At 40.9% G+C, this 13,270-nt stretch overlaps 1 protein-coding gene across 1 annotated transcript; it reads right to left on the minus strand.

Annotated features, from left to right (window-relative positions):
- Positions 1-140: 140 nt before the first annotated feature.
- On the minus strand, positions 141-11,559 carry LOC139531519 (PRKR-interacting protein 1 homolog). Its single transcript, XM_071328025.1, has 6 exons — positions 11,343-11,559; positions 8,307-8,385; positions 7,900-8,000; positions 7,729-7,814; positions 7,547-7,611; positions 141-952 (listed from the first exon to the last, which is right to left on the minus strand). Exons 1-6 carry the CDS (start codon positions 11,469-11,471, stop codon positions 855-857), a joined length of 558 nt encoding a protein of 185 aa, XP_071184126.1. The 5' UTR covers positions 11,472-11,559; the 3' UTR covers positions 141-854.
- Positions 11,560-13,270: the final 1,711 nt, after the last annotated feature.

Raw genomic sequence — 13,270 nt, forward strand, 5'->3', positions numbered from 1 at the left:
TGTCCTGATCAGCACTGTGAAAATAGCTTGACAATGCTTGTCCTTAAGTAAATGTATGGCTCATGAAATTGGGCTATCATTTAGTAATAAACTATTCCAGAAGATTCTACAGGAGGAAAATACAGCAAATATAGGCCTTATTCTTCCCAGATGTTTATTAAAAATATATACACAAGTACAGTATAAAAAAATTAACAAGTGAGCAATTATACTACCACACAAAAGGAAAATGTTTCAAATGAGAGACACCTGTATTATTGCATTCATTAGGGCACACTGTAGCAAAAGGTTTTGCAACAGAAAACCAAAATATGTATTTCTTATAGGAGCATTTCAAGTTCAGGTATTCCCTCCCTGTTTCAGTCAGTTTTCTTCCGTTTGGTGCCTAATAAATGCGAAACCCAGCTTTGTCAACCTCGATTCACTGAATTGGAACGAGGTCCTCTAAAACCAGTGTTCCCCAACCCTGTTCCTTGAGTACCCCCAACAGTACATTTTTATTGTAACCCTTGACAAGCACACCTGTTTCAACTTGTCAACTAATCATCAAGCCCTCAATGAGTTGAATGAGGTGTTTGTCCAGGGTTACAACAAAAAATGTGTACTGTTGGCGGTACCCGAGGACCAGGGCCAGGTAACACGGCTCTAAACTATAAACATGAGTTTGGAAGAATGTCAGTTCCCTAACAGAGGCTCATCTCCCTTTGTTCTCTCTCAGATGTCTATGGAGTTCATGACATTGATAAAAGCTGGGCTGTGTTGCTCAGCTGTGTTAATTTCTAAACAGGTATTCGATATTGACCCCCCTGTTCAATTTCTTCCTGAAGCGTGTCTCATGACCCGGTGGCAGGCATTCACCTCTTCCCCATGACGAAGCTGGGCGCCTCTGCATCATCCTCAGCCTCCCTCTCCTGGTCGTCCTCTTCACCGCTGGAGGAGGACTTCTCAGAATCTGAACAGAGGGGACAATCTAAAAATCAGTCTCTTCTGCCATAACTTATTACCTTTACCATTTTCCACTAAGAAACTGTACTGGGCCGGGTTTAGTGTTCAATCTAAGCTGTTTTCCAAAACCATCGCTACCAATGTTGCACTTAAATGCTCGTAATCTAACAAATGCATCAGACCACTCATAGAAGTGTCTTTGGATTATATGTTTCCCCTCCCGCGTCACTTTACACCATAAAGGTAAAAAGAGGGCTCTAGAGGAGTTATATCCATTTTGGCATGGACATTACCATTGAGGGCTTCTGCCATTTGAATGTAAACTGGGTGGGGATTCCTATGGGTTGGGAGTAATGTTCCACAAAAAAATGCTGTTCATTGTAAGCCTACATTCCATAAGACTTGAAAAAAAAACATGCAGGGCTTGACATTAACCTGTTTATCCACTTGTCCTTTAGACAAGGAGGCGACTGAAAATATTTTGTTGATGCAAGAAACCACTTTACAAAATAATACAACACTGCCACTATAAGTTTTTTTTTATTTATTTTTTAAGCTCTTTACCTAACTCTTTTCAAAGATGCCTAGAAATGTACACGTTCTGTGCTCTTGTAGGAAGCAATCATTCCCCTATTGCTGACTACAAATGATAAAACTGGGCTAATAACTCAAACTAAAACTATAACTAAAACTGGGCTAATAACTAAAACCCAGATAAAACTGGGCTAAGGACATAAATTGCTTCTACACCTGCTTTGCTTACTGTTTGGGGTTTTAGGCTGGGTTTCTGTACAGCACTTTGAGATATCAGCTGATGTAAGAAGGGCTATATAAATAAATTTGATGAACAAAATGTGCAAACGTGGCTACATACTGCTCTCGCTTTAAACTCAAAACAAGCATATCTACTCACTACCACATATGCTGTAAACACAGTCCAGTTAAAAGTAAATGGCACAGATCCATATGGAAATGGTTTATTTGTATATAGGCCTACTGCAGCTCTGATTGGTTATGCCGCACCGGTCTGTGTAGAGTACGGGCTGAGTCGTGTGTACCAATGCAATAGAATCCATCTCCGATGCGTTCTGCCTACAACAAAATCTCTTGCATAGTTCCTTTTGTTGCATATAAAATGGCTAATATTGCATTGATTCGATCACAATTTCCACGGTAAAGGGAAATGTTGATAGTGTTAACAGGGAAAACTGTAGAACAGTGGTCACCAACCTTTTTCAAGAGCACAGAGTTCAAATGCAAGCCGAGATCTAACGCTCAGATTTTTTTTTTTAAACATGACTTAAACTTAAGCCTATGCAACATTAACCAACATTGGTTGGGAGCGATCAGCCAATGATCAGAGCATTGTGACGGAGTTTCTAAACCTAGAGACGCAACATTGCAAGACTTACAGGAACGCTTGCAACGCAGACCAGGTCTGGATTTGGGGTTTGAGAAGTCAATGAGAGAAGTGAAAAAAATCTTCCTTAGTTATTAATTTTCTCTATCTGAAGACACAACCTAGATTCAAGCGAATGTCTTAAGTATTTGAACATGTTATTACTCCAACATCATGAAAGTGACAAACTGACATGCTTTCCCCCCGTCAAAAACAACTATTGAAAGCAGTCCCTTTTGATTTGACGGCCTGCATATGCGCATTTCGGCACGAGACGAAGGTTGCTGTCTTTTATTCGTATTTACAGATGGCGTACAAGTTTGTTGTAAAGGCACATGAATGTTCACATGTTCGAGAAGGCATTTGTTAAATTACGAGCCTAGTTGGTTTAGCCACAGAAAAAGTCAGCAACCTTCCCGCTAGCCATGATTGGCTGAGATAATGAGTGGGCTGGACATGCCGAGAGATGAGTTTGGATTGGTCTGCCATATAGCATGCTTCTGTCTATTTGAGCTGGTCAGTATGTCTAGGTAATCCTGTCTAATGCGGCCTTTAAAAAAATGGTGTACTAAAACTACATGTGTTGCTCTCCACTTTCTGGAGGACTGAGTTTTTAAAAATCTGTGTAATTCGAGTATGATAGCTAAGGAGATTGAGAACACCTGTCTCCGGATTACATCTTCAAACTACGGGCAACCATGGCATCCGACAGGAGATGCGTCCAACCATGAATGATGTATATGGGTAAGATAGTCTAGCTAGCTACATTTTCAGATATTACAAGTTTAAAATTGACAGAAAGAGCCATTTGCTTGGCAAGCCTAATGTTGCTTGGCTAGCTAACATTGAACCTGGTTGGTTAACTTCTTATGGCTGGGGGGCGCTATTTCCACGTTCGGATGAAAAGCGTGCCCAGAGTAAACTGCCTGCTACTCAGGCCCAGAAGCTAAGATATGCATATTATTAGTAGATTTGGATAGAAAACACTCTGTAGTTTCTAAAACTGTTTGAATGATGTGTGTGAATATAACAGAACTCATATGGCAGGCAATAACCTGAGAAAAAAATCCAACCAGGAAGTGGGAAATCTGAGGTTTTCAAGTTTTTGCCTATCCAAGATAGTGTACATTTGGTCCGATTGCACTTCCTACGGCTTCCACTAGATGTCAACAGTCTTTAGAACCTTGTTTCAGGCTTCTACTGTGAAGGGGGAGCGAATAAGAGCTGTTTGACTAAGAGGTCTGGCAGGCACTTGGCCGTGAGAGCGAGCTCTGTTCCTTTTCATTTCTAAAGACAAAGGAATTGTCCAGTTGAAACATTATTGAAGATTTATGATAAAAACATCCTAAAGATTGATTCTATACATCGTTTGACATGTTTCTACGAACTGTAATGGAACTGTTTTGACTTTGTCTGGACTTGCCCGCACCTTGTGAATTTCGATTGGTGAACTAAACGCGCTAACAAAAAGGAGGTATTTGGACATAAAGATGAACTTTATCGAACAAAACAAACATTTATTGTGGAACTGGGATTCCTGGGAGTGCATTCCGATGAAGATCAAAGGTAAGTGAATATTTATAATGCTATTTTTGACTTTTGTTGACTTTTGTTGACTCCACAACATGGCGGGTATCTGTATGGCTTGTTTTGGTGCCTGAGCGCTGTACTCAGATTATTGCATGGTGTGCTTTTGCCATAAAGATTTTTGAAATCTGACACAGCGTTTGCATTAAGGAGAAGTATATCTTTAATTCCATGTATAACACTTGTATTTTCATTAACATTTATGATGAGTATTCCTGTAAATTGATGTGGCTCTCTGCAAAATCACCGGATGTTTTGGAGGCAAAACACTACTGAACATAAGGCGCCAATGTAAACTGAGATTTTGGGATATATATATGAACTTTATCGAACAAAACATACATGTATTGTGTAACATGAAGTCCTATGAGTGCCATCTGATGAAGATCAAAGGTTAGTGATTAATTTTCTCTATTTCTGCTTTTTGTGACTCCCCTCTTTGGCTGGAAATGGCTGTGTTTTTCTGTGACTAGGCGCTGACCTAACATAATCAGATGGTGTGCTTTCGTCGTAAAGCCTTTTTGAAATTGGACACTGTGGTGGGATTAACAACAAGTTTATCTTTAAAATGGTGTATAATGCTTGTATGTTTGAGGAATTTTAATTATGAGATTTCTGTTGTTTGAATTTGGCGCCCTGCACTTTCACTGGCGATTTTCAAATCGATCCCGTTAACGGGATTTCAGCCGTAAGAAGTGTATCACCTGCAGATTCAGGCAGAATAATAAAGTCATGAGTTGTGATTGTTCATTGTTTAACTAGCTAACTTTAGCCAAATGTGTATGACATTATTATTCGTATCTCAGCTATTTGCTTGGCTACCACCTATAGCCTAATGTTATCTAGCTTACATTAAACCTGGTTGGTTAGTTGCATGCAGATTCATGTTGGCCATCCACTCCGATTTCAAAGCACTCTCGTCTCAGTGTGCCAGAGAGCGTAGATTAACTGATGATTTACGAACGCTCAACACCCGTTGAATGTGGCCAGTGTCAGTAAACGTTGGCAAAAAAGTGTAATTAAATTGTTGCCAGCAGCACAGTTAGTCAGCAACGCTCTGGATAACATCAAAATAGCCTAACCAGCTCTGCTAGCGTGAGTAAAATGGTCAGAATGGGGTGTTCTTATTATGTGTCTGGAAATAGCTAGCAAGCTAGCCAATGTTAGTCAGTTAGCTCATCCAGTGTACACTCAACGTGAAACGCTCTGAATTTGCGATCTGACAACACAATTGCAGTCACCAACGCTCTGGATAACATAACAGCCTTACCAGCTCTGCTAGGTCAAGTAATGTTCAGTGAGCTGTTCTCTCGCACTTAAAAATGTCTGGAAACATCTAGCAAGTTAGCTTGGGTGCTTGACTGCTGTTAGTACATTAGGATCAAACCTTAAAGAGAAGGGTGGGGCTAAAGCTTAAGAGGGTGTGAACGGTACAGAATGGAGGTACACAAAGGGCTCTCCAATAGTAGTACCAAAACATTCAAATTCCATTTTCTCAAAAGCAAAATTACTTTCCCATTGTTCCTCAACTGTAGTGTATGATATAACATTTTGTAGCTCTGAGTCTCTGCTTTTATCCAATGTAAAAAAAACTATTTCAAGTTTTGAGCCAGTCAGTCACTGAGCCAGTCAGTCACAAATGTCCTCAATCAATCTATACACAATATCTCATAATGACAAAGCAAAAACAGGTTTTTAGAAATGTTTGCAAACAGAAAACAGAAATACCTTCTTTATTTTTTTAAACCTTGATTTAACTAGGCAAGTCAGTTCTTATTCTTACAACCTTTTGGTTACTGGCCCAACGCTCTAACCACTAGGCTACCTGCCGAATACATAAGTATTCAAACCCTTTGCTAGGAGACTCAAAATTGAGCTCAGGTGCATCCTGTTTCCATTGATCATCCTTGAAGATGTTTCTACAACTCGGAGTCCACCTGTGGTAAATTCAATTGATTTGACATGATTTGGAAAGAAACACACCTGTCTATACAAGCTCCCACAGTTGACAGTGTGTGTCAGAGCAAAACCAAGCTATGAGGTCAAAGGAATTGTCCGTAGAGCTCCGAGACAGGATTGTGTCGAGGCACAGATCTGGGGAAGGGTACCAAAAAATGTCTCCAGCATTGAAGGTCCCTAAGAACACAGTGGCCTCCATCATTCTTAAATGGAAGAAGCTTGGAACCACCAAGACTCTTCCTAGAGCTGGCCGCCCAACCAAATTGAGCAATAGGGTGAGAAGAGCCTTGGTCAGGAAGGTGACCGAGAACCTGATGGTCACTGACAGAGCTCCTCTGTGGAAATGGTTGTCCTTTTGGAAGGTTCTCCCATCTCTGAAGCACTCCACCAATCAGGCCTTTATGGTAGAGTGGCCAGACGGAAGCCACTCCTCAGTAAAAGGCACACGACAACCCACTTGGAGCTTGCCAAATAGCCCCTAAAGGACTCTGACCATGAAAAACAAGGTTCTCTGGTCTGATGAAACCAAGATTGAATTCTTTGGCCTGAATGCCACATCTGGAGGAAACCTGGAACCATCCCTGCGGTGAAGCACGGTGGTGGCAGCATCATGCTGTGGGGATGCTTTTCGGCGGCAGGGACTGGGAGACTAGTCAGGATCGAGGGAAAGATGAACGGAGCGAAGTACAAAGAGCTCCGATGAAAACCTGCTCCAGAGCGCTCAGTATCTCAGACTGAGGTGAAGGTTCACCTTCCAACAAGACAACGACCCAAAGCATACAGCCAAGACAATGCAGGAGTGACCTTCAGTGGCCCAGCCAGAGACCGGACTTGAACCCGATCGAACATCTCTGGAGAGACCTGAAAATAGCTGTGGAACGACACTCCCTATCCAACCTGACAGAGCTTGAGAAGATCTGCAGAGAAGAATGGGAGAAACTCCCCAAATACAGGTGTGCTAAGAAGTCACAAGGCTATAGTCGCTGCCAAAGGTGCTTCAACAAAGTACTAAATAAAGGGTCTGAATACTTATGTAAATGTGATAAATCAGTTTTTGCTTTGTCATTATGGGGTAGATTGATGAGGGGAAAACAATTTAATCAATTTTAGAATTAAGCTGTAACATAGCAAAATGTGGAAAAAGTCAAGGGTTCTGAATACTTTCTGAATGCACTGTAAAGTTACTTAAGACAATTTACCTATTTTTTTATAATCTTTGACAACAATCACCTAAATAAAATCTAGATAGGAGAATTTAAAATTCCAAAAACAATGAATTTAGCAATATTGATTTTGTTATCATGTTTGAGCAAAATAAAGCATCAGCCATGGCAAAAGGAAATTAGCTTAAAAAACAGCAAAATCTTCTCTCAGCTTCATGGCAGAATATGTAGAATTGCAGGAAATTGGCTTAAAATTACAAAAATGTCTCTACACCGCCACGCCCATTGCTGACCACGCCCATTGCCACGCCCTCCACCTTAGCCCCTTTCTGATCCAGAAAAACCCTGCTGTAGCGTAATATGCGAGTACAATTTAGCTCCTGCACTGGCCATAGCAACACATGTAGTGTACTTGCTCTTTCATCACACTTAAAGTCTGAAGGGGACATGTTTCAATGAAATCTATCACTTAAATATTATTTGTTTAATTTACCTTCAACGTTGTTGGCTTCCTGCTTGGCTTTCTTTGCCATAAGCTTCTTCTGCTTCAGCTTTTCCCTGAAATACACAAACGTGTAATGTAACAAACCAGCAAGTATAAAGTTTACAGCAGAGAATAAAAGCAATAGGCTCTATAGATTTTATTTTTAGTGGGTCCTTGATTAATGTACCAACCTTTTCTTCCTGCGTTTGGCTGTTCTTTCATCAGCTGCCTGTTGGTTATCTGACACCTTGTCAAGATAGTCCAAATCCATCTTTTGCTGCAAGAAAAAGGAAAGAGTTTGCTGAACCCTACCGTTTAAAAGAAATTGGTTCCCAAGAGAAACGATAAGGTCAGCTGCCCACCTTCTCAGTCATCTTGTCCAAGAAGTCCTGTCTCTGATACTCTCGCCTGCGAAGGTGTCTGTACACATGGAACTCTCCACTGCCAGCCCCTGCACTGGAGCCTGGAGGAGGGGGAGATTCATTACACATCTCATCAGCGGGCTAGATGTGATTTTATTAAAATCAACTCCGTAGTAGGGAGTAAGATTTCCAGTGCCGGAACTGTGCCAACATGCCATTGCCTACCTAATAATGTGATAGTGTGTATGTGCGTAGATAACGAGTCTTGCAAGATAAATAACCATCATTCTTGCAGAGCTCGCTCGACTCTTTGGCTGCAAAAAAATAACTTGCACATGCCCTTGCCGTTGCCTGATAATTGACTAATTAATCCGCCACAGGTATTTAGCTAAAGTTTGCAGGCTTACCCATCACATCCCGCACAAACTCCGGAGGAGCCCGAGGGTTCCATTCTTTTGGTCGGTCTGGGATAGGAGCAGGTTTATCCTACAAACATAGATGAGTATTCATTTTTACGATAATTAGCTAGCTAGTATTGTCACTCACTGTTCTAGCTTGCCTAATACATCAGACTTACCATGGTTACCCCATGGACATTCAGTATGAATTAAGTTACCCTAAAATTCTCTACAAGCCAGAATGTTGAATAAATTATATTTAAACTTACTTTAATGGTTGCCCATTCTGTTGGTCCTTTTGATGGAAGGAAGTGGTGATAAAATGTCCTCAGGAAAGCATAATTAAACCAACTTTTCAAAGCGCTTCTTCTTTTATGGTATATTGGCGATCACACAATTTAATGTGCATCCTGCCACCTACTATGCGGGATGGAAACAGGATTCCCCCCAAAAAACTGAACTACCAGAAACAAAATACATTTTTTTTTTTATCAAACAAATCAAACAACTTTTGTTAAAAAATAAATACATCCCTATACAGACTCAAGGGGAACCTGGGAGGGTGGGTCTTCCAGCGCCAGTACCCCTTGCAAGTCTTCAGATGTAAAACCCTTGAGTCCCAAAAACATTTCTGCCACAGCCACAATAATGTCCAGTTTCCTCGACTTCTTTAAGACTTGTGCTGTACAGTTTAACTGTGGCAATGAACACAAAATCAATTTAACACAGAGGGTCTCTTGTCTGGCAGCAAACATTTACTACAGGCTGTGGTGTATCCACAACTATATCTTCACTAGCATCACTTGTTTTCTCAATTCTTTTAAATCGCCTCTGCATAGGAGATTCAATTGACCGCTCTGACTTTTGCCACCTCAATTTCCTTCACTCTTACAGGGCACTACAGGAACTCAGGATCATGATCCCCACCACAATTGCAACAACGTCATCCTTTTACACACCGTTCTTCAGTATACTCTGTTCATCTGCACACACATGAAACATGGCCAAATCCTTTACAATTCTTACACTGCTGTGGTTTAGAGATGAAAGCTATTACGTCATATCTTACATAACCAAGGTTCACATGCGTGGGTATTTGCTCTTTATCAAAAAAAAAACAGGACAGACAGACTTTCTTTTTCTCCATTCACCCAGCAGGTCAGACTCCGGGCACCAACCACATCAGGAATTCTCTTCAGGTATTCAACCTGAACATCCTTCGTCACCCCTGAGATGACTCCTTTGTTGTCCTGATTCTTTTGAGGCCCACTGCAATCTTCCTCTGATCTTCAGAAATTAAATTAATCAAAATATTACCACTCCTGAGCTGTGTTGGAAAACTCATACTAACCATACTATTTGTGACTTAATTTGAGTATGTAGTATGCTTATTGGTCATAGTATGGAAAGAGTTAGTATGCCAAAATGTCTCGGATGTGGTCCTACATTCGCCAAAATACGAAGTATAAAAGCAACGGACAACATTTCCGTGCTTTTAGGGCACATAATGCAATTCTTCGGAAATGGGCGTGGCTTCACAACGTTTTCAGATTTGTTGGCTCCTAGTACATCGAACTTGCCAGTATATTTACTTTATACTAACTACCCAACGTTTATTGACTTGATTATTCACGTCATTCATAGCTTAGCTAAGTGGTATAGTCGTTCGGGTCTGTTCATAAATTCACTCTGAATATCTACTACGATTTCAGAGCACTCTCGTCTGACTGCCAGAGGCAGAACGCAGAATAACCGATGAATTTACAAACGATCATTGAATGTGCCCGGTGTCAATAAACATTGGCAAAAAAGCATAATTATATTGTTGTCAGCAGCACAGTTAGTCACCAACGCTCTGGATAACATGAAAACTGCCTAACCAGCTCTGCTAGGGCAAGTAAAATGGTCAGAGTGAGATGTTCTCTCATTTGTGTCTGGAAGTAGCTAGCAAGCTAGCCAACATTAGCCAGTTAGCTTGGGTGCTTGACTGCAGTTGAGGTCAGAACGCTCAGATCAACTCTACTCCTCCAGAGCACACTCCAGGAGCGAAACGCTCAGAATTTATGAACGGACAATCTGACAACGCCCTGATTTACAAACGCCCAAAGCACACTCTGGCAATCCAGATTGAATTTACATACACACTCGAAGTCTAGCTAGTAATTTGTTATGCTAATAAGAGAGCAAGAGGTTGCATAGCAACAGAATAAACTTCCTGTAGACAGGCGAAGCGCTAGTATGCTCAACTGAAAGGATACCGTTCGTTTACAGTATACTAAAATGAACTAATAATATATACTCATTAAGTATGTACTATACAGTAAATTAGTAAGGGTATTCGAACACAGCTCAGGTCACTCTGACACGCCACTTTTCCAAGTGCATACGTCACCATTTTCGAAACCAAACGGGTTTCCCACATATGCATCCGAACAAGAAGCAATTCATTATCATTTACTGCACTCCAATCTTAGACAAATTCCTTTTCGTTCGTTTTCGATACTACTGTTGTCACTACTGACTACCTGCTTAATTCGAACTCAGCATCCACTTCCGCCATCTTCGTCACCTCGCTAGTTCCCTGTCGCCCCCTACTAACGAAACCTTTTCAAAGCGCTGGTAGTGCATTCAAGTGCCTTATCACCTGAAGAATTTGCGCATGTAAATACATGCACATGTTTGCATTGTTTTCTGACAGGTGATATAAACCATTACCAGCGTTTGGAAAAGTTGGTTTATTGATACTGTACTTTCCTGTGGATATTTTTCTCAAATTCCTACCAACAAAAGGACAAACCGCACACACAAATGGCACAGTAACGTTACGTTGAAATAAAATGGTATTCAACATTCTGGCTTGTGAGATGAATTTTTCCAAACAAATTAACGCCATCAATCTCAGACTGTGAATCAGGCAATGTTCTAGCTAACTATCTGGGTAAACAGATTCACTGCAGTTGGCGCTAACGTTAGCTAGCCTTGCTGGCTGTGGAGATAAACATGAGCTATTTGAATATATCCTCAAAGAACCCCGCCGACACTTACAGGGTTTCTCATCAATCTCTCCAATTTAAGGCGCTGCTCCTCTGCCGGAGTTTTGGCTATAATCAAAGGTTGAGATTCCTTTCCTGAAGGTTTCCCTGGTCGACCATCTTTTTCTCTGGTCGCCGACATCTTTCGAATATGTTTGTCTTCTTCTACATTGATTTGTACGTAAAATGTTTAGCTCCACCTAGCGTACTGGGGCTGCATACTGAGTTATAAGGGGGTGCAATGCAGGAAATTAAAAATGAGTATGAACAAAATTGGTGAGGTTATTATTTTACCTATTGTATATTAGGCAAGCACTTGTAGAAAAACACAAATAACGATGTTCTTTCAAATGAAGGTAATGGATTTACCTTGCAGAATGTTATTCTAAAGAAGGCTCAGCACCTCATTGGGAAAGTTGTATTGCAGAGTTCTTGATAGCCCAGTAGGGGGCAGTCCTCCCTCTAGTTTAAAGGATCGATCTGCATTTGCTACTACCATTTTTTAAACTTGTAAATTCATGATATTTATAAACTGGGTGGTTCGAGCCCTGAATGCTGATTGGCTGACAGCCGTGGTATATCAGACCATATACCATGGGTATGACAAAACATGTATTTTTACTGCTCTAATTACTTTGATAACCAGTTTATTATAGCATTAAGGCACCTCTGAGGTTTGTGGTATATGGCCAATATACCACGGATAAGGGCTGTATCCATGCACTCTGTGTTGAGTCGTGCATAAGAACAGTCCTTAGCCGTGGCATATTGGCCATATACCACACCCCCTCGTGCCTTATTGCTTAAGTACCCATAATTGATTCTTGAACAATATAACTTATAAATGCCTCATAAACTTAGTTCAACTGTCTTACCCTATCAGAACCTAAAATATAGGCTAAGCTTGTTTTACTACAATGTTTGTAAACAAAGTAAATGTAAACAAACACTGTATAGCCTCAAAACATGCTTCAAACTATATGAATAGTCAGTATTTGCATCTATAGATCTACCGAAACAGTGGCAGGGAAAATTCTTTGTTATTGTTTCAACCGCAAATTTCCCCTTTAAAGGAAAAATCTTGGGAGGCTTGGCTCGATTCTGCCTTGAGCAACAGAATCCACAGCTCTTGCGCAGTAAAAGTGGTATCACATTGTGACCAAGTAATCAACTCTCTTACTTTAAATAAGACACATTATTTCTTTATTGCTCATTGGGGAAAGAATTCCTAGTCAGTTGTACAACAATGTATTCAACTGAAATGTGTCTTCCGCATTTAACCCTACCCCTCTGAATCAGAGAGCTGCAGGTGGCTGCCATAATCAACATCCACGGCACCCAGGGAACAGTGGGATAACTGCCTTGCTCAGGGGCAGAAGGACAGATTTTTACCTTGTCAGCTCGGGGATTCAATCCAGCAACCTTTCAGTTATTGGCCCAACACTCTAACCACTAGGCTACCTGCCGCCATTGCTCATCATGTAATGCTTGTTGGGCATGTTGGCATAAGAGGATGCATCGCCAAGGAGAGGAGTGAGCTAAGGTTAGCCCTAACCCTCCAAAAAAAATTAAGAATATGCATATAACTCAATTTCTTTTCATAATAGCACCTTTTTTTTACATTTACTGTAGCTTTCCTAGTCAGACTCTAAAGATGCTATAAATTAGCCTCAACATCAACATCATGCACATTGCTCAGTAAAGAGCAACTAACCTCACCTATCCATACCAAAGCTGACACACAATCAATGGTCTGGGGCCTGTTGCACAAAACTAGGATAAGGGATTAAGCCAGGATATCTTGGTGATCCTGGCTCAATTGATCCGTAATCCGGTTGCACTAAAGATGGATAGGGGGCAGGAGGATATGTTATGGTATAAATTACCATGGAGATTTATTCTGTGGAGCTAGCCTGCTCCAGACCAGGCTAAATTCCAGGA

The sequence above is a fragment of the Salvelinus alpinus genome, chromosome 1 (assembly GCF_045679555.1).
Source record: "Salvelinus alpinus chromosome 1, SLU_Salpinus.1, whole genome shotgun sequence".
In the NCBI taxonomy this organism is placed as follows: domain Eukaryota; kingdom Metazoa; phylum Chordata; class Actinopteri; order Salmoniformes; family Salmonidae; genus Salvelinus; species Salvelinus alpinus.